At 31.7% G+C, this 20,575-nt stretch overlaps 2 protein-coding genes across 2 annotated transcripts in view; one reads left to right on the top strand and one right to left on the bottom strand.

The window, feature by feature from the left end:
• The window catches only part of LOC143062798 (uncharacterized), a 528,850-nt gene that overhangs the window by 468,353 nt on the left and 39,922 nt on the right, over window positions 1-20,575 (bottom strand). The gene's annotated exons all lie outside the window — the stretch shown is intronic.
• Window positions 3,946-10,885, top strand: LOC143061978 (uncharacterized). Its single transcript, XM_076233834.1, has 3 exons — window positions 3,946-4,003; window positions 9,449-9,623; window positions 10,732-10,885. Exons 1-3 carry the CDS (start codon window positions 3,946-3,948, stop codon window positions 10,883-10,885), a joined length of 387 nt encoding a protein of 128 aa, XP_076089949.1.

The following is a 20,575-nucleotide window of genomic DNA, read 5'->3' as shown; positions in this document are numbered from 1 at the left end:
GTTACTCTAACTTTAATTTGAACTTCGTGTATTGCTTCAATCATCCGAGGCAAATAAAACATAGAAATCAGTGTAAAAACAGAACAAATGCTTCCAAAATAGTCACGTGATTTCACCTTATCAAGAAATGTGATTTCAACATAAAAATAATAACAGAACCACATCCAATACTGGAACGCGCACATCATTTAGTGCAAATCGTAATTTTTTGTACCACCATTATGTTATATTCAAACTATGAAAAGGATTGATAAATCATCATTACTAAGCAACAAAACCACATCATGCAATGACTACATGACGTAAAGTTAAACCAAACAAAGAAAAGAAGTGACACAATAATGGGTAGACCATATTATTTCTAGGTTAAATTATGTAGTATATTTAAATTTTTCCGAACCGTTTAAAAGCATCCTGAGATTAAATGTCATGCTTTTATCGAGGCTATTTTAAATCTTAAAAAACTTTTAAAATTTAAGAAAAAAAAACCAACAGAAGTCAACATTATACGGTAAAAAACGCATGTTGAAATTTATTGTTAACAATGAACTTGAACTTCTTATCGTAACACAGTTATATGTTACCGAGCCCACAAGTAAAATCTTTAGGTCCTGTTGATTACTAGTAATAAGTTACCGAAAAATGGCTACTGGAAATATTTCTCGCACACTGAATGGAGACGCGTCTTTGTGTAACATGAAGACAAAGTTGTATATGGATTTTAGGAATATTTTCCAATTTACCTATACTCTATCAATGACTGTTTCTAAGTTCATTCGAAAACATGATTTACTTCCAAAAAGGGTAACAGAAACAATGATATTTGACCTTGACCATGATAAAGGTAAAGTGTTCATAATATCGGCAATTGAAGACCTAAGGTAATTATAAATTACGTTGTTTTACTTTTAATATTTTAGGGACTTGGTTGAAATAGGAAATATCCTGTCAAAAGCCTTTACTCAATTTTGTGAAATGCTAAGACATAGTCCCATTTAAGAGGTATTAACTGCAATATCTATCTAATTCGACATTAATCTCATATTTTATCTATAACACACTATATCTAATTACAAAAAGACAAAAAGGAGGTTTTTTTAAATGTAGAAACCTTTTATATGTATTTTGGAATAGACGCCATCTTATTAACTATCGAGATGATCGGCAAAGAATTTCGTAGGCCACATGATCTGATTAAAAAAAAACATCATCAGCTTCCTAGTGCAAGAACTATGTTCGTCTATTTGCCGATTTGTTACCATATGTATGTAAGGTAGACTTCCTGTAGAAGAGATCACACGGCTAATTGAGTACAACGAATTAACAGATATGACCAACAGCGAACAAAGAAATTATCCCATCACGTTATCCCTTATTAAAACAAACATATATTGAATGTGTGGGGGATAAAAATGTTTGCAAGTACTCAGACTGCCTTCATTTTTGACAATGATTTATAAGTACAACACTAGAAAAAAAAATTCTGATTTATACTTGATGCACCAATCAATAATAATTTGTTGTTTGTTTGACTTTTCACTGTATTCGAGGAGTCTTATTTACTTTCAAACACACTTCAAAGAAATACACAAATATCGTATCTTGACACATATAACTTGTTAATACATTTGTACCTAATAAAAAACCAGAATCAATGCTGTTCATTTATGTCAAAGAAGAATAAATTCTGTAAGTTATTCTTTCATTTATCTTTATGCATATTTCTTTTACTGATTATTTTGATTGTGTTGTGATCTATTTGACGTGGGTCTGTACTTATACAGCCCGTCATTGTGTTGTTATTCTATGGTAAAAATGTTGTATTCGTGTTTTGTGCTTTGTCTATATGTCTGCTGGTGTTTCTTTGTTACATACCGTGGCACTGTACTTATACATCTCGTCTTGTACTAATGTTCTATGTTAAATAAAGGCAACAGCAGTATACCGATGTTCGAAATTCATAAATCGATAGAAAAAAAAAACAAATCCGGATTACAAACTAAAACTGAGGGAAACGTATCAAATATATAAGTGAACGACGACACAATAGAATAAACATTAAAATGTAACACACACAGAAACGAACCATATAATATCAATGGCCATTTACCTGATTTGGTACAGGACATTTTAAGAAAAAAATGGTGGGTTGAACCTGGTTTTGTGGCATGCCAAACCTCCCGCTTTAATGGCAATATTAATTAAAACATTAATATGACAACATTACATGACAACCGTGGAAAAGTTCCAAAAGAATGTGACCAATATGGCCAGGGCAATCCGCCTGGGACAAGAACATTTAAACTTTGTGTATTCGTGTAATTCATGTTTGCTAATGTGCTTTGTCTAAATGCCTTTTTGTACTTCTTTGTTGTATATTTGTTTGTCTTCATAGTGATTGAGATAATAAAACAATGTTGACTGCAATTATGTCTGGTTGTTTTTGTTCAAACATCATTGTCAATATGATGGAATGTTATGCAACTGTCCTACAAGTGAGATGTTTAGCTACCTATAAAACCAGGTTTAATAAGTCATTTTCTACTAAGGAAAATTACTGTACCAAGTCAGAAATATGAAAGGTGTTATCCATTCGTTTAAAGTGTTTGAGCTTTTTTACCCATTTTGATTAGGGACATTCTTTAGCTTGAGTGACTGTTGAATTTATAAAAATATTATATCAAATAAACATACGGTAACAAAAAAAAATTAAAATTAAACATCAATCAACAACAAAAGAATACTCAAAGATTCTGAAAACGAACGCAATTTTACTTATTTATTTAATTGAAACTGTCAAATATTTTGATATCGATTTTTCTTTCTAACTAATTTCGTGAAACGCATATCATTGCTTGAAACTGCAGCTATCCCTATACATGTTTTAACAATAAAACATATATCTCATACATAATTCATATTCCTCAGACTTGTATCAAATTACCAAGAAAACAAAGAAATTTTCTTATTACAAATTGGCATTAACAGAACTGGATTGTATTCCTTTCTTCCATCCAAAATTCGTTGAAAGAATATCAAATGTACAAGAGAAGGCAAATTTTCCTCATTGCCCGAAAATTAGTATCCATTAAAATAAAGGAATACAACTTAACAGGCTCGACAAGTTTGAAAACTTACTTACCTCTTATGAATACAGCTGACGTCATCGAAAACTTCGTTTTGTATTTTTGTAATTGAGATACAAAGTAGACCAATTAAAATAATAGTAGAAAACAACAAATACCTGACCATAACTGAATTCGCATGCCGATTTAATCATGACCACGAAAACAGTCCAATATTTTAATATCGTCGATTGCACGCCAATGAACTACACTCATGAACAGGATTGTAGACAGCAACAGCATCAACAAAAAAGAAAACAAATTATGATACATAATATGTTGTATTCTTCATTTTTACTATTGTTCATACGTTAACTAGTTGTACAGTTACCTGGAGAAGTTAATGTTTTCCAGTTTTAAAAATAATTTGAATAATTCATGGTTTTGAACAGTAGATACGCGTTCGACAACCTGTGAGTCAATCAATTTGTCATCACTTATGTTAAGACATGGTTATAGTATTTTATTGTAATCATATTCTCATAAATTCTAAAACTGCACATTTATTTAATGTTTTCCATGCGGATTGCACCCACTTTCATAATGATAATTGCTTGTATTGTTAATGTATTGTGAAACAAAACTACTTAATATAGTTACATCAAAACTGAAATTGTACACGATTAATATACTTGATAGCTAATGTTTTTGATTAAAGGAATTTCGTATTTAAATTTTGACATATGTTAAAATATTTTAATCTAATTTTTCACCATGTCTTGATCAGTTTTGCATATGATATATGAAAAATCTGTTTAAATGTCTGACTTTCATTTCCTAATTAAAGCAGCATCAACATGTAAATTCAACCAATTACAAGATGCAGTCAATCCAGATGATACTCGCAGTCTTTGTGGTTGTCGCTCTGTGCGGAACAGGTAAGAGCTATGCTTTAATCTTCTTTTTTTTTAATCAATTATGCCAAAAGTGTTGGATGTTTGCATTGCAATATATTCTAGAGATGTAAAATAATAGTTTTTAAATTGTAATCTTCGGCAAGGACCCACATTTAGATTATGTCAATAGTGTTTGATGTTTGCATTGAAATATACTCTAAAGATGTAGAATAACAGTCTTTAAATTATAATCTTGGCAAGGGCCCATATAAAGATGAACAAAATAAAACCAAAGTATCAAAATGATTATCGAAAAGTCATCAAAATAAAAATGTTTCACTTATTGTTAATATTTTACTTGTTCATTTAGACTTAAAAACGGGACAGCAAAATCGTTAGTGAAGCATACCGAAACTTGGTCTTATATTGAACTTTCGATTTTGATATCATATTTGACTTATCTTTTTTAGAAATGAAACAACTAACTGTTAATATTTTTTACGTTCAGAGCGATCTTCTGCTTTTATCTTCATAACAAATGCTCAAACTTAAAGCCATGAAAGCAAATAATGTTCAAATACAAAGAACGTTAAGTGGATATGTCCAAATTGACTTTCAAAAAATAATTGTATTCATCAAATTTCATCAATTTAGGTCCGTTTAAGGTAGATGGGGTGTCTAAAAATTATAATCAATAGAATTTTTTAATAATTTGCCAAAATGTAGTTCATATCATGCTTTTAAAAAAGATAAACACAAGAATGGGTCACGGGGCTTATTTTCACGCTACAAGTTGTTCAAAATTGACAGATTTTGTATAGATTATGCATGGAAAACTCAATTGTCTGCCATAAAATGATCAAAGAGCTGATAGCTCGGAGGCGGAAGAAGGTGAATAAAAGGAAATCTGAATTACCACAAAAGCAGCCCCACTAACCCAGGCTGCTTTGTTCCATTATCGTTATGATGTATTTTTTTTTCTTCAAACAAGAAAAGGTCATAAGTACATGGATTTCCCATCCGTACAACCATTTTCTATGTTCAGTGGACTGTGAAAATTAGGTAAAATCTTTAAATTGGCAGTAAAATTAAGAAGATCATATCATAAGGAACACATGTGCACTAAGTTTCAAGTTGATTGGATTTCAACTTCATCAAAATCTACCTCGACCATAAACTTTATAACCAGAAGCAGGACGAACGGACAGACCAGAAAACATAATGCCCATAAATGGAGCATAAAAATAGTAAGGCTTGTTAAATACCCGCCAACTTTTGAAAGTTCCCATAGGGGTTTTTAGTGCACAACAACAATTTTAAGGTTACAATTTTAAGTGAAGTATTTTGCACGATCTGGATTGTCTAGAAAAAGTGTCATATTTGTATGATGAACTTACATGCCTTTTTCTTAAGTCTGTTTGCATGATTCTAGTTATTAAATCGGTAGAAGAGATGAAGCTAGCAGAACAGGGTTTATTTTCTTGCGTAAGAATATTAGATGCTTGTTGAAATTTCCAATTTTGAATTATGCACACAAAGATGGACCTTTAACAGGTTGGGAACAACACTCCAAATGAGGGGTAACCTTATTGGAAGAACATTACAACCCACTGTAAAAAATGAGCACATTTTTATTCATATTATTTGATGAAACTTTCCCCTAAGAACTAAGCATCTATTAAGTACTAAATGGTCAAAATATGTCAAAAGAATATTCTGTTGTTTCTAAACTTATATCTTCTTTATTAATTTGACCCCTCATTTAGAAAAATTGTTCCAAATATAAGAATTTTCCCACTTTTGAGTTTAATAAAAATCTTAAAAATGTTCTTTCTTTTATTTCAACAGTAAAATGACCCCTTGTTTTAGGAACAGTCCGTTATTTAAGGGACACCACTCATAATTTGGGGGGGGGGGGGGTCCCAACCTGAATACAAAAATAAAATATGTTACAACCAGTATTATGTCAATAAATTAGTGAAAAAAAATACAATTTACTATCTTTATTATGTTTATGGCAGTACAGTAGACTCCGGACAATCGGATACCCAAAATGTCAGCTAAAAATATCCGATTACCCGATATATTCAATTAGACGATGAATGTATATTCAATGAATATTCTACAATAATAAGTAGATCTATTGCTTAATATGTGAAAGGGCTGGAGGATTGATGGAATGATTTTCATCAGTTACATCACCACGATGTTTGCGAGAAAAATTATCAGCTGATTATGTAGCTAATGATTAAATTTGTTTCCACTTGCAGTTTTTAAATCCTATATTTATTAAAATCAATCAAATGTCCTGCAATATTTATGTAAATTATTATCTTCCATCCATAGTTTGTCTTTACTTGTTTAGTAAACAAATTATTTACATTTTCACACAGGTAAACTAATTTGGCTATAAATAGATCAAAGCATGTCTGAGTAGAATCTCTAATCTAAAATCGTAATTGTTATAATTTTATTTCTTTAAATAATCAAATTTATATTTATGAAAATAATCATGATTGATAAAATAGTATTGCTTAAAGTTTACACTTTCAGAGACTATTTATGTTTAGGTCATTTTTCTAGAGGCTTCTTCACATATTTGTTAACAAACCAATATGGCCGCCACACGTGATTACCTTTGCACATGTGAAAAAATATTTCTGACAAAAGTCAGATTTCTCTTGTCAAAAGGGATTTATATTTATATTGCAATAAATTATTCAGAAGGAGGTACATTCAGTTTCAATTATATTTCTTATTCTATGAGCATTTAGAGTTTAATCAAATTCTTCCAACAGTAACGTACTGCTCTTGTCAACTGAGTCTTGAATAATTTTATAAATAGATTCAAACCATTTGAAGTAGAAAGGCATCTAATTCACATGACAAGGAAAACAATGAATAAAGACACCAATTTAATAAGAAATAGATCCTTTTTATTTATTAAAAACAAAATCTTCTTGTCTGCAAGATTGCAAATTCGTAACTTCAAGGGCGAACTTGTAAACAGGGCGAGTTGTCCCGATACCAAATTCACGCATGCGTACTACAAATATCTACAGTAAAAACATCCAGTTACAAGTAAACAAATAACGTTCATGGATTTCATGTGGATGAGATGAAATCTATTAATTTACATAAATAAAAAGGTCATATTTACGATAGTGATTGTTTTTCAATCCTAATTTACAAATTAAATGATTCAGATGCTTAATCATGTGTAAAAATCGGTGTCAGGAATCTTAAGTTGTTATGAAATTGTAATACACAGAAACGAATGCGGCATACGGAGGCTCAATGAGTTTAAAGTCGGTCCCATAGGTCTTCAGAAGACTTGACGTCTTCTTCCAACAAAAACTACACCATATAATTTTGAGATAAAATATAAGAAGATAGCTTTAATAGTATGCTTTCAGATAAGAAAAAGAAAAAAATGGGGTCACTGGACCTGTTTTCTTGCTAGGTAAAAAGGGAAATTCCTATCACATTCTATTGTAAAAGCATCTTTATCTGAATTATCTGCCCTTATATTTGCGTTGCCTCCCCTGTTTTTTGTAAATTACAACCATAAATATGATAAAAAATGTCATTTTAATATTGAAATGGAAATTCTTACACATGAAATACCCACTACTCTCAAAATTTGCACATCATATTAAAGATATAAACCGATACATCTGGTATTTCAAAATCCAAGATTGAAGAAGACACCCTATCTACCTTAATCATATACCTTCTAGCGTGTTAATATATTGAAACACCACTTGCCATAAATGTTTAGACGGAGCATTTGTGAGTTATTATATTTAATGATTGTAAAAGTAATGAAGTGTATCCTCTTGAATTTAAAGGATTGATCAAGAATCTTTTTTCCTGGATGCAATACAACAAAACAATAAAAAATATTTATGATATAGCTCAACTCTATTCGGTATTGAATAACTGACACGACTATTTTCAAGGGGGTAAATATTTTCTTTTATATTTAAATCAATAATATCATTTTATTCTAGTCTTAAGAGCCACTTCCACTTGTATTTTTGTCCTTCTGATGAGTTAAGCCTTTTTCAACTGATTTTTATAGTTCGTTCTTATGTTGTACTGTTATACCACTGTCCCAGGTTAGGGGAGGGTTGGGATCCCGCTAACATGTATTATGTATTATCTAGTATTTCATGCGACTGTTATGACATAACAATCTATACCATTTTTTTTAAATACCATCATACTTATATGCAAAATAAACCGGTTTATGATCATATATTTCCGGTATAACGAACACCACTTTGTATAAAGATCTATATCATCCCTTCAATATTGAATTCCAAAATTACGTAAATTTCCATACAAAAAAAAGAAGTTCACATAAATTTCCAAGTAACCTATTTAAAATGCATTTATCAGGAATCAAAATCAGTCTACATATTTATAGTGAACATACCAGCACAAAACCAATTTTAAATCAGATGTTGTTCTTACGTATTACAATAGATTGTCACAATGCATACAGTCAACTAAATTGAGAATGGAAATAGGGAATATTACAAACAGACAACAAATCACTTCTGCTTTGTAATGGTATCAAAGAATTTGACTTATTTGACCTTTACATTAGAATTTTTTATTGATAAATAGAAAAACAAAAACACTTAAATCATTAACACAGATTTCCCCTACCAAGGCATTGTAGATGAACTCCTGTGCTACGCAAATAAATGTGATTTCAGCACACTAGTTGCTCCATACGAAAATATATTAAAAGAAATTAAATCTGCATCAACCAGCTTGTCATCTTCAACACACATCTTAAACAAAAAAGATTGCATAAGTTATGCAAAAAAGGGAGACGGCGAAATCTGTATCAACCAGCTTGGACAACTGAAGAAAAGCAAGTTTAATCTTATAAATAAGTAACAGTTTATCTTTGTATATGTAAACGAAATTTCAAAGTAAATGTGTTTGTCAAGTTTAAAAGTTATGTTCTGGCGTTAAATAGAGGGAATACACACTGCATTACTAATTGAATGTTGCCACAAATTGTTTTAAACTTTGTGAGCTGACATGGCTTTTCCTTCTGGACAAACTAATGTCGGCCCTCTCGTTATTGTTGTTCGATAGAAGTTTAGAATATTCAATCCTTTGTTTTTATCATACTTTATTTCAGATTTGTTTCGCTATGCTTGACCTTTCCTTCAATTTTATCTTAAAGGTTACTCTGACGATTACCAGTCAAAATGCTATGCAAAGGGAGGATATTGTGCGTTAAGCAGTTGTCGTAAAGGGTTCAAATGCGCCAAGCAGTATTCATACGGATGTCCAAGCGGCACAAAATGTTGTCTTCGAGGTAGGTAGACTCATCAAAATTAATCATTTATTTTAAATCAACGTTGTTATTATGTAAGAGATGTGTATTGTTTTTGCTATTGAATTAGGATTTACATTTGAAATAATTTCTTATTTACATTTGTCAAATCTATCTTCTTGTAGATTACTCTTACAACACATACCAGGGACAACGTAATAATAGAGGTAGAGGATATTGCACTAATAGTGGATGTCGATCAGGATATAATTATTATGGCAACAATGGAAACTGTAAATATGGCAATAGGTCTTACAAGTTCGATTGTCACTCTTTTGCAGGATGTTGTCTCCCACGTGAGTATTACATCCATTTCAGGGTTTGCCTGGCATTTTTCAATTCAAAAGTCATTCTAGATACTATTGACATCCTTATAGTTTAGAAATTCTTCAACTGAAGAAGATTTATTTATTTGACCATCCTTGAGTTCACAAACATTTGCAAATAATTATCTACAAAGCGCTTTAAGTTCATGTTACATTGACCGTTCCATTTTTTTTACTTGACCGCCACTGTTGAGTATCATGTACACACCACAAATTATTAATATGATATCTGTTAAATTAATAGAATATGAGTCCGAAAAAATAATAGGAAACAATAAAATAGTTGCCTAGGTTAATTCATGAATATCAGTAATTTTTTATCATCCTACAAATGAAAGCTACATTACTGAAAGAATGACAATATTACAACAAACGTGATAAGTGTTATCGGGACATTTCTACCCTTATAAAATAAATAGTACTGTCATACAATTGAAAGGTTTATCAGGCTATACACACAATTTTCTATATAAGAATATTTCCGTTCAAGGTCAGGTATATGACAGTTGTTATCAATTCGTTTGAAGTGTTTGTGCTTTTAATTTTCCCATTTGCTTAGAGTCTTTCTGTTTAGAGTTTTCGTCTGAGTTCGGTATTTTAGTCATTTGAAACATGATATCTGAAATAGCCCCTTTAATTTGATTTATTATCCTATAAAACGTTACAATAAAGAGTCATTTCATAATGGCACAGTTAGGTTAACTGCCTAACTCTATCATAATCGGAATGGAAAAGGACCATAGTCAAGTGAATAAAACATATTTGTATATTTATAAACGTCTCTTGAAAACGTACATGAGACATATCTTGATAAGACAAAATAGGATTAACATATAAGTGCATTATTATACTATAATGAAACAGAAAGTTTACTTAAATTCAATTCAATTTGTTTTATTTAATCATGAACATATAAGACAAAACTACTATGTTTTGAGATTATTCATCTATCATATACAATGTACATCTTATCATTTATATTCGGCTTGTGTTCAAAGTCTTAGTGATGATTTTATTTTATTTCAAGTTGTTTTTGGTTTTCTTTTTAGTGTTTTTAATTTGTTTTCTTTCGGTTTTTTTAGTAACCCATACAGTAAATTCAATTACTACTGCATTTATGAAAAAGGATGTCCAGATAATTACTATTTTTATAACAACAAAGGCTACTATTATTATAATAACAAAGACTACTACAATTGTCGTTCTTACAGGGGATGTTATATTCGTCGTGGTTAGTACTTTGATCTTTATTAGATATTTTTCTCTGATAGCTTAACCAATCATTGTCACAGACAGAAAGATGTGTTTATGTGTTAAGTTAACTAACAATATATTGATATGTTTCGTTTTTTCTTACTTAACTTTATAATTAGGTCTTTCCACTTTTCTGTGGAAAGCCTATTGTATTTGTTCTGATTATTTTTTTTTCTTTTCTTCCGCCTAATTTTGTTCTTGCGATAAACATTTGTTTCGCAATATGTCGCTTAGATATTTGGTATATGATATCGAACAGTTTATGCGCTTTTGAAATTTACCCTGCGTAAACGAATACTTTTCTTTGTAGGAGTTATCTCCCCAAACACTGTTTTCCTTGTTAGCTCAACTCCTTCGCAACCGTAAAATATTATGACAAATTTATTTTACAAAATTACTCGTTATATCCTTCGCATGATTTGTCCTATTTTGACCGAAGCGATATGAACGCTCCATATGAGAGTTATTTCCCCTTATGCATTTGTTATAAGTGATATGCATTTCTATCTTGTAACCCATAAGTGCTAGAGACCTAGGATCTTTTGATTTGAGGTCCTTGGTCCAAAAAAATGAAAATTAGGTCAAGGTCAAAGGTCAAGGTCATATTTGAGATTTTCATATGTCTTTGATTTCCCTATAATTCTTAAATGGTTATAGATACAGAAAATTTAAGCAGTGAAAAATGTTAAGGACTTCAAGGGGCAACTTTGTTACATTATGACTATATTGGTTTTACCATTGTGTAAGGGACATAATCCCCATTGATGGTTTATATAAAGCCATTATTAGACAAAACTCTTAAACAAAATGACCTTGACCCATAGGGTCTTCTGCAATGACATTGTGAAGAAATGACCTTGACAAAGGTCACAAGGTCAAAGGTCAAGGTCATGTACATATGTGATTTGGGGCACTACTTGAAGAGTTTTATATGTGTTTGCCTGCCAACCAACCAACCAAACAACCAATCAATCAATCAATCAATCATGATCATGATCAATCAACCAATAATTATCATGATCAATCAATCAATCAATCACGTTTCCGTCTCGTGTGTTTATCATAGGGTTCAAGATCTTCTTTGTTTCTTTTTCGCTGTTTCAACTGACCCTATCCAACGTGTTTGACCAAACAACCAACCAACCAACCAACTAATCAATCAATTAATCAATCAATCAATCAATCAATCAATCATGATCATGATCATGATCAATCAATCAATCATGTATCCGTCTCATGTGTTTATTATACGGTCCAAGATCTTCTTTGTTTCTTTTTCGCTGTTTCAACCGACCCTATCCAACGTGTTTAATCAACCAACCAACCAACCAACCAACTAATCAATCTATCAATCAATCAATCAATCAATCAATCAATCAATCATGATCATGATCAATCAACCATGTATCCGTCTCATGTGTTTAATATACGGTCCAAGATCTTCTTTGTTTCCTTTTCGCTGTTTAAATTGACCCTATCCAACGTGTTTAATCAACCAACCAACCAACTAATCAATCAATCAATCAATCAAGTAATCAATCAATCATGATCATGATCAATCAATCATGTTTCATGAAAAATTGAAATTTAATATTGTTCTTGCGTCACTTCTGAAAAAAAATCAACATGTTCTCTGAAACTACAAGTACAATCGACCTCAAAATTTGCAGTCAGCAGGGCATACATGTACTTAAAGTTTATAAAAAAACTTGGTGCAGATATCTCTCAAAGCTTTTCCTAGAGAAAAGAAATGGCAATGCCGTAAAAATCGCTTGCTAGGTCCGTAAATCTCAGTAAAAACCTACAATAAAATGTCCGCTCCGAGATTGAAATACTAATCTGTGTTACAAACAGGTGCTGAAAAATGTACAATATCAGAAAATAATCAATAAATGTGTTTTAAAGTTACACCGGATCAATTAAATCCAAAACATGCACTGCCCGTGAACTGTGATCCAAATGTCAATTTCCTACAATGACAAAAGAAATTACATTGTGTTTATTCCGTCTCTATACATGTTGTCTGTTCAAAGTCCCCACCTAAAAAGAAATAAAAAGACTAACTTTTCGTTATTATAAACCCGTGTCACGTGATGTGGCGCGCGCGCTGTACCTAAAATAAAAGAAAAACTTTCCAAACTAAACATGAAACTTCTCCGGTAACAATAATATAGACCCCATACAGAAACAAACAAACAAACAAACAAACAAATAAACAAACAAACACCCCCCCCCCCAATTCAATTAATTTTAAAGGGGGAAAGACCCCCTACAATTGCTTTTTTAAAGCAATTGATTTATATATTTTTTTTTTTTTCTTCCGCCAAATTTTGTTCTTGCGCAAAATGTTTGTTTCGCAATATGTCGCTTAGATATTTCCCATATGGTATCGTATAGTTTATGCGCTTTTAAATTTCACCCTGCTAAGGCGAACCATTTTCTATGTAAGAGTTATCTCCCTTTTCACTGTTTATCATCTGTGTGCATCTCCTTCGTAACAAAATAAGAAAGCGACAAAATTCTTTTTACAAACTGTTCGTTACATCTTCAGTAATTTTTGGCGTATTTGGATCGAAGCGATTTGATGAAATTCTATAGGAGTTATCTACCTTTACGGAATAAATTTGTCGGTATGTTTTTTAAACTCCTAAACCGTTAACCGTATAACCCTGGAATGTTTTTATTTGAGTCCCCTGGGTCCTAACTTAGAAAATTAGGTCAAGGTCAAAGGTCAAGGTCATATTCTAGATTTTTATAAGTTTTTCATTTCCCTATAATTCTTGAACGGTTATAGATACAAAAAAATTAAGCAATGAAAAATGCTTGGTACTTTAAGGGGCAACTTTTTTACATTATGACTATATTGATTTTACCATCATATAAGGACATAACTCCCATCGATGGTTTTTAAAAAGCCATTTTTAGGCAAAACTCTTACACAAAAGGTCCTTGACCCAAAGGGTCTTTTGCAATGACCTTGTGGAGCAATGACCTTGACGAAGGTCACAAGGTCAAAGGTCAAGGTCATCAAATTATGTGGTTTTGGCACTATTTAAACAGTTTTATGAGTGTTTGAATTTCAACCAACCAACCACGACCAACCAACCAACCAACCAATCAATCAATCAATCAATCAATCAATCAATCAATCAATGTTTCCGTTTCATGTGTTTGATACGGGATTCAAGGTTTCTTTTTTTCCGCTTGTTTTAATTGAGCCTATCAAACGTGTTTAATCAACATGTTTAACCAACATGTTTAACCAACGTGTTTAACCAACGTGTTTAACCAACGTGTTTAACCAACCAACCAACCAACCAACCAACCAACCAACCAATCAATCAATCAATGCATGTTTCCGTTTCATGTGTTAAATACGGGATCCAAGATGTTTTTTTTTGCTCGTTTAAATTGAGCCTATCTAACGTGTTTAACCAGCCAACGTGTTTAACCAACGTGTTTATCCAACATGTTTAACCAACGTGTTTAACCAACGTGTTTAACCAACCAACCAACCAACCAACCAACCAATCAACCAATCAATGCATGTTTCCGTTTCATTTGTTAAATACGGGATCCAAGATGTTTTTTTTTTTCGCTTGTTTAAATTGAGCCTATCTAACGCGTTTAACCAGCCAACGTGTTTAACCAACGTGTTTAACCAACATGTTTAACCAACCAACCAACCAACCAACCAACCAACCAACCAACCAATGAACCAACCAACCAATCAACCAATCAATGCATGTTTCCGTTTCATGTGTTAAATACGGGATCCAAGATGGTTTTTTTCGTTTGTTAAAATTGAGCCTATCAAACGTGTTTAAACTACGTGTTTAACCAGCATGTTTAACCAACGTGTTTAATCAACCAACCAACCAACCAACCAATAAATCAATGCATGTTTCCGTTTCATGTGTGAAATACGGGATCCAAGATGTTTTTTTTTCGCTTGTTTAAATTGAGCCTATCAAACGTGTTTAACCAGCCAACGTGTTTAACCAACGTGTTTAACCAACCAACCAACCAACCAACCAACCAACCAATCAACCAATCAATGCATGTTTCCGTTTCATTTGTTAAATACGGGATCCAAGATGTTTTTTTTTCGCTTGTTTAAATTGAGCCTTTCCAACGTGTTTAACCAGCCAACGTGTTTAACCAACGTGTTCAACCAACATGTTTAACTAACGTGTTTAACCAACCAACCAACCAATCAATCACTTAATGTATGTTTCCGTGTCATGCGTTTAATACGGGATGCAAGGTCTCTTGAGGTTTTTTTTCCCTTGTTCTAAGTGACCCTATCAAACGTGTTTAATCAACCAACCAACAAACCAACCAATCAATCAACCAACTAATCAATCAATCAATATGTATGACTGTTTATTTATGACAGTATATTGAAGGAACAAACTCTCAATTATTCAAGAACATTTTTATTTTATTATTGTTCTTACGTCTCTTCTGAAAAAAAATCCACATATTCTCTGAAACTACAAGTCCAATCGACCTGAAAATTTGCAGTCAGCAGGGCATACATGTATTGAAGGTTCATAAAAAAACTGTTTGCAGATATCTCTCAAGACTTTTCCTAGAAAAAAGAAATGGCTATGCCGTAAAAATCGCTTGCTAGGTCCGTAAATCTCAGTAAAAACCTACAATAAAATGTCCGCTCCGAGATTGAAATACTAATCTGTGTTACAAACAGGTGCTGAAAAATGTACATTATCAGAAAATAATCAATAAATGTGTTTTAAAGTTACACCGGATCAATTAAATCCAAAACATGCACTGCTTGTGAACTGTCATCAAAATGTCAATTTCCTACAATGACAAAAGAAATTACATTGTGTGCATTCCATCTCTATACATGTTGTCTGTTTAACGTCCCGACCTAAAGAGTAATAAAAAGACTAAGTTTTTCTTAATATAAACCCGCGTCACGTGATGTCTCCTCAATCTTGCGCGCGCGCTGTATCTAAAATAAAAGAAAAACTTTCCAAACTAAACATGAAACTTCTCCGGTAACTAAATAATATAGACCATTTACAAAACTAAACAAACAAACAAATACCCCCCCTTTTTCCAAATCAATAAATCAAAAAAATCAATTGTCCATTCATCAGAGGGGAAAGACTGCCTAACAATTGTTTTCAAAACAATTGCTTTATATTTATTTATTTGTTTTAGGAAGAGATAATAGGGCAATACATGAACGTTTATTTATAGATTGTTAGAATGCTAGAAAAAAAAATATATATAATTTATAATTAATATTCTGATTAATTAAAATGTGCACAGATGTTGTGTCTTCAGATTCTCACTCAAATGGTGACAGGGATCGCCAGGAAGTTACAATTAGATTTAAATTTTCTCCTCTTTTAGAAGATCTCCTTGTGACTTTTGGATGAACAACAGATATATAAGCACTGTTCCGTCATTCTTGGTTTAGTTGAGAGATTGAAAACAGTTTGTTTATAAATCATTACCTTTTTTTGGTAGTTACAAGTATATAACACGAAAACGATTTAAATTGATTTTTATAACCTTTATGAAGTGCTTATTTTACCAGTCAGGTGTTTGATGTAGAAGTTAATACGTTTTATAATATGTATTCATTGACCATTTAAAAAAAGAGTTAAAAACTAATGTACATTACTATGAAATTATATGCAATTTTTATTGACAAGAAATTGGTGTGCAATTCTAATTGGCCTTTTTTGGCAGGCATAATTTGATACTTAGGGATCTTTATAACATATGAAATATCAAATTGAGAAAAGAGAGAAAAATGTAAAGAAAAACAAATAAAAAACAAGGAAATAGAGTTGAAATATTCAATTTAGTACATCCGTATTTGTTGGGCAGTTCGTATATTCATATTGCTTAGTTTGTAGCATTCAATTCAACAAACAAAACATGGTAATACCGATATGTCGATTTCAGTTGAATAAGCTTACTTGTAAGTAAAAAGAAAATCCACTAATTCATATTAGATCTCATAAAACATGCACCTGAGTATAGTTCTGCACTAAGTGATAAACCATATACAGCTCATCATGGTATGATTTCTTATGTTTCTTTTTTTTCAGGTAAATATTGAAAGAAACCGCCGAAGAAACATCTCAAAGTGCAATTGATATCAGATAATGATTTCAAATAAATGTTTTACGACATATTGATCAGTCTTAGTTAATGCTATTTTCAAATACCTACTATATATAAGTACAACTGTTCAACTTAAATATACTATTTTGCTCTCTTTACTAATTTCATAGAGAAATATATATTGAAAGCACGATTTTAATTTCAAATGATTATTTTCCCCCGCAATGGTACAATATGTCAACTTTACCTGCATATTGGATATATATTTCCCAAATTATTGAGTTTGTTTTGTTCACACATAGTTGTCAATAGAATGGGATTTTATGCGACTGTCATACAAGTGAGAGATTTAGCTACCTATAGAACTAGGTTTAATCCGCCATTTTCTACATACGAAAATGACTGTACCATTCAGGAACATAACAGTTGTTATCATCCATTTGTTTAAAATATTTGAGCTTTTGGTTTTGCAATTTGATTTTGAAATTTCCTAGGAGATCAGTATTTTTAGGTGATTTTATTTTTTTACATAGTCGATGACTGTTGATTTCGGATAAAAGATGAACTGTCGAAATGAACAAGAAATATTAATAACCTGCAGAAAGCGAAGGAGATACAATACAAACTCATTATAAATACAAGGCTTATAAAATTTGATTAAAAATGCGACTTGGCAAGTAGCTGTGTTATCTACATTATTATTTATGACGATGAACGGTGAAAATCAGTTGAATTGTGTCATATTTTGCATGCCTTTTATGAGGTTTGTTATCAAGGAAAACCTTTCCAGCTTTTACATTCTCGTTACAGTTCGATAAAGTATATGTTGTATATTTCCAATTTTTTTGTGACAAAAGATGGCATAAATTGCAGTAATTACATTTGCATTCAGATTTAAAAAAAAAAAAACAATCGATTAAGAAGGAAAACTTAAAAATACAAAACAGATTTTAAAAGACAAAATTTAGTTATCTATTACTCCGTTTTCTCAAACATCTTTACGTTTAATCGTTACATAGACAAAGAACAGTCTGTATTTATGTACAATTTATCTTATGTTCTCTAAACATTTGAATTATTTATGAATTGTCGGGTGGTATATGAAAGTAGTGTATAGTATTAGATGTTTTACTCCTTTATAGTCTACGAAAATAAGAAAATCATTTAGGGTAACCGTGCTTGAGGTTAAAACGATACTGATTGACAAATACACATGTTCTCATGTGCTGTACGCCCTTCACGGATTCGTTATCCTGACGGTATTCAATCATAGCGTAATTAATTAAAACGTGGTGACATTTCACAATTTAGTTAAAAATTAAAGGCAACAGTAGTATACCGCTGTTCAAAACTCGTAAATCTACGGACAAAAAACAAAATTGGGGTAAAAAACAAAAACTGAGGGAAACGCATTAAATATAAGTGGAGAACAACGACACAACATTAAAATGTGACATACACAGAAACGGACTAAGCATTAGACAAAATCCGATGAGAATAACAAATATAACATCAAAACCAAATACATGAATTTGGGATAGAAAAGTACCGTGACACGTCTTAAAAGATTAATTAGATTAGATAAGCTTTGGTAAATAAAAATGACTAAAAAAACGTAAATACAAAGATCTTCTTCTAGTACCGAACATTCATACGCTGAAAAAAAAAACAATACGTTGAGTCTAACAAAAAGATCTCTGAACCTAACACTACAAAAATGTTTGAATCTTGGATAATAAATATATTTTGGTTTAATGGTTGTTTTCTCAATAGACAGTTGTAATGAAATATTTGTTTTTCCTTCTTTCAATTACTTGCAATATGATTTCCGTATGGTATTCTTCTAAAATTGAACTTTGCTTTAAACTTGTAATGGGTTTCCTTAATGACCACGAACTTATGTCCTATGTTATCTTTATGGCATCGAAATGTTTTTTTTATGAAATCACAAAATACGTTATGTCCTCTTTTGCATGTCATCTGCATCCGATTTGGTTCTGTCAGTAGAGCAAATATTGTCTATTTTTTAAGGGTATTTGATTTATATTCGAGTTTTTTGTGTTTCTCAATCTGTCGTGTATTTTGAACTGTTATTTTAACCTTTCAGTCTCCTAACTTTTGACCATTGTGATGTTTATTTTGTTTGTTTACTTAGGTAAGCCGTGTGGTGTCGTACATTTTGGATAATTTGGCGAATTCAATGGAACAGTGATGTCGGGTCAGCAAACGGACGGAGGAGTGAGTATGGAAATAGCAAAAGGATATACAGATCTTCAGATATGAATAAGAGGAAGAAATGTCGACGAGTAATTGTGCCGTATAAGAGGCACGTGTATCCATTCACGATCTTAAATGCGTACACAGCTGCTGCAATCGTGTTTATTTCTGTCCAAGATTTTAACGTTACAATAAGGCCTTTTATACTGGGCAAACTCTTATTACTCAACAAAATTTCAAAACAAACATTACCTTCGGTTTTAGTTGAAATGTGTACGTCTTTGAATGTCACTGAACATTTTATATGTTTGGAAAATAAAAGCACTTGCAGCAGTTATCCAAAAAGACCGGTCGAGGTATAAAGAATATTTAATTGACAACCACAAAGAGACAATAAATTAAAAAGATGACAATATTTATCGCAAGCAAGACAAATGAATGTTACTTTTTTAAACTCCTGTTAGTTTTCTTGCAACACAAACTTAATAACGGCACCAAGAGTTCCAAATATTGAAGTTGAAATCATCTCTTCATAAATTTTATAGACGCCATCACGAGTTGGTTGACCGTTATAGAATAACCGTTTCACAGATGATATCGGATATGTTCCTTACGTCGTAACTACAATCCCCTTCCTTTTACTGAATATGACCTACCGAATTTGTTATAACATGAGCAACACAACGGATTCCACATGTGGAGCAGGATTTGGTTACCCTTCCGGAGCACCTGAGATCAACCCCAGTTTTTGGTGGTGTTCGTGTTGCTTATTCTTTATTTTTCTATGTTGTGTCGTGTGTACTTTTGTTTGTCTATTTGTCTGTTTCTTTTTTAGCCATGGCGTTGTCAGTTTATTTTCGATTTATGAGTTTGACTGTCCCTCTGGTATCTTTCGTCCCTCTTTTAAACGTTATCTTTCTCATATAAATATTCAAATGTCAAAGTTTTCTGAAAACTAATCAAACCTGCTCTGAAAAATCTTCACAAGTTTACCCAATGAATTTTAAATAAATAGATTTCTTATCAAATTCCTACCTGGATATTAAAAATACGGAGATGAACGTCATTTTAATTTCCATGCCGAAACCACCATTTGCTAAATCATCAAAATATTCTCCTCTTGGACTGTTGGTTATGCATTAAATTCTTGTTCACGCTATTGAAATTGTGAATTTTATTCAGGTCCAGAAATGCTTTGATTCAATGATGGCTTTGAAAATTACACTTGGAGGGAATGTGTCATCAGTTTTTTTTTCTTTACATTGACATTCACAAGTGCAGACCATGAAGATTTATCTATCGTATTACATGTTCATGTACATTACATCCGATTTCATAATAATA

The sequence above is a fragment of the Mytilus galloprovincialis genome, chromosome 2 (genome assembly GCF_965363235.1).
Source record: "Mytilus galloprovincialis chromosome 2, xbMytGall1.hap1.1, whole genome shotgun sequence".
NCBI classification, from domain to species: domain Eukaryota; kingdom Metazoa; phylum Mollusca; class Bivalvia; order Mytilida; family Mytilidae; genus Mytilus; species Mytilus galloprovincialis.
This window is presented reverse-complemented; position numbering and strand designations above follow the sequence as displayed.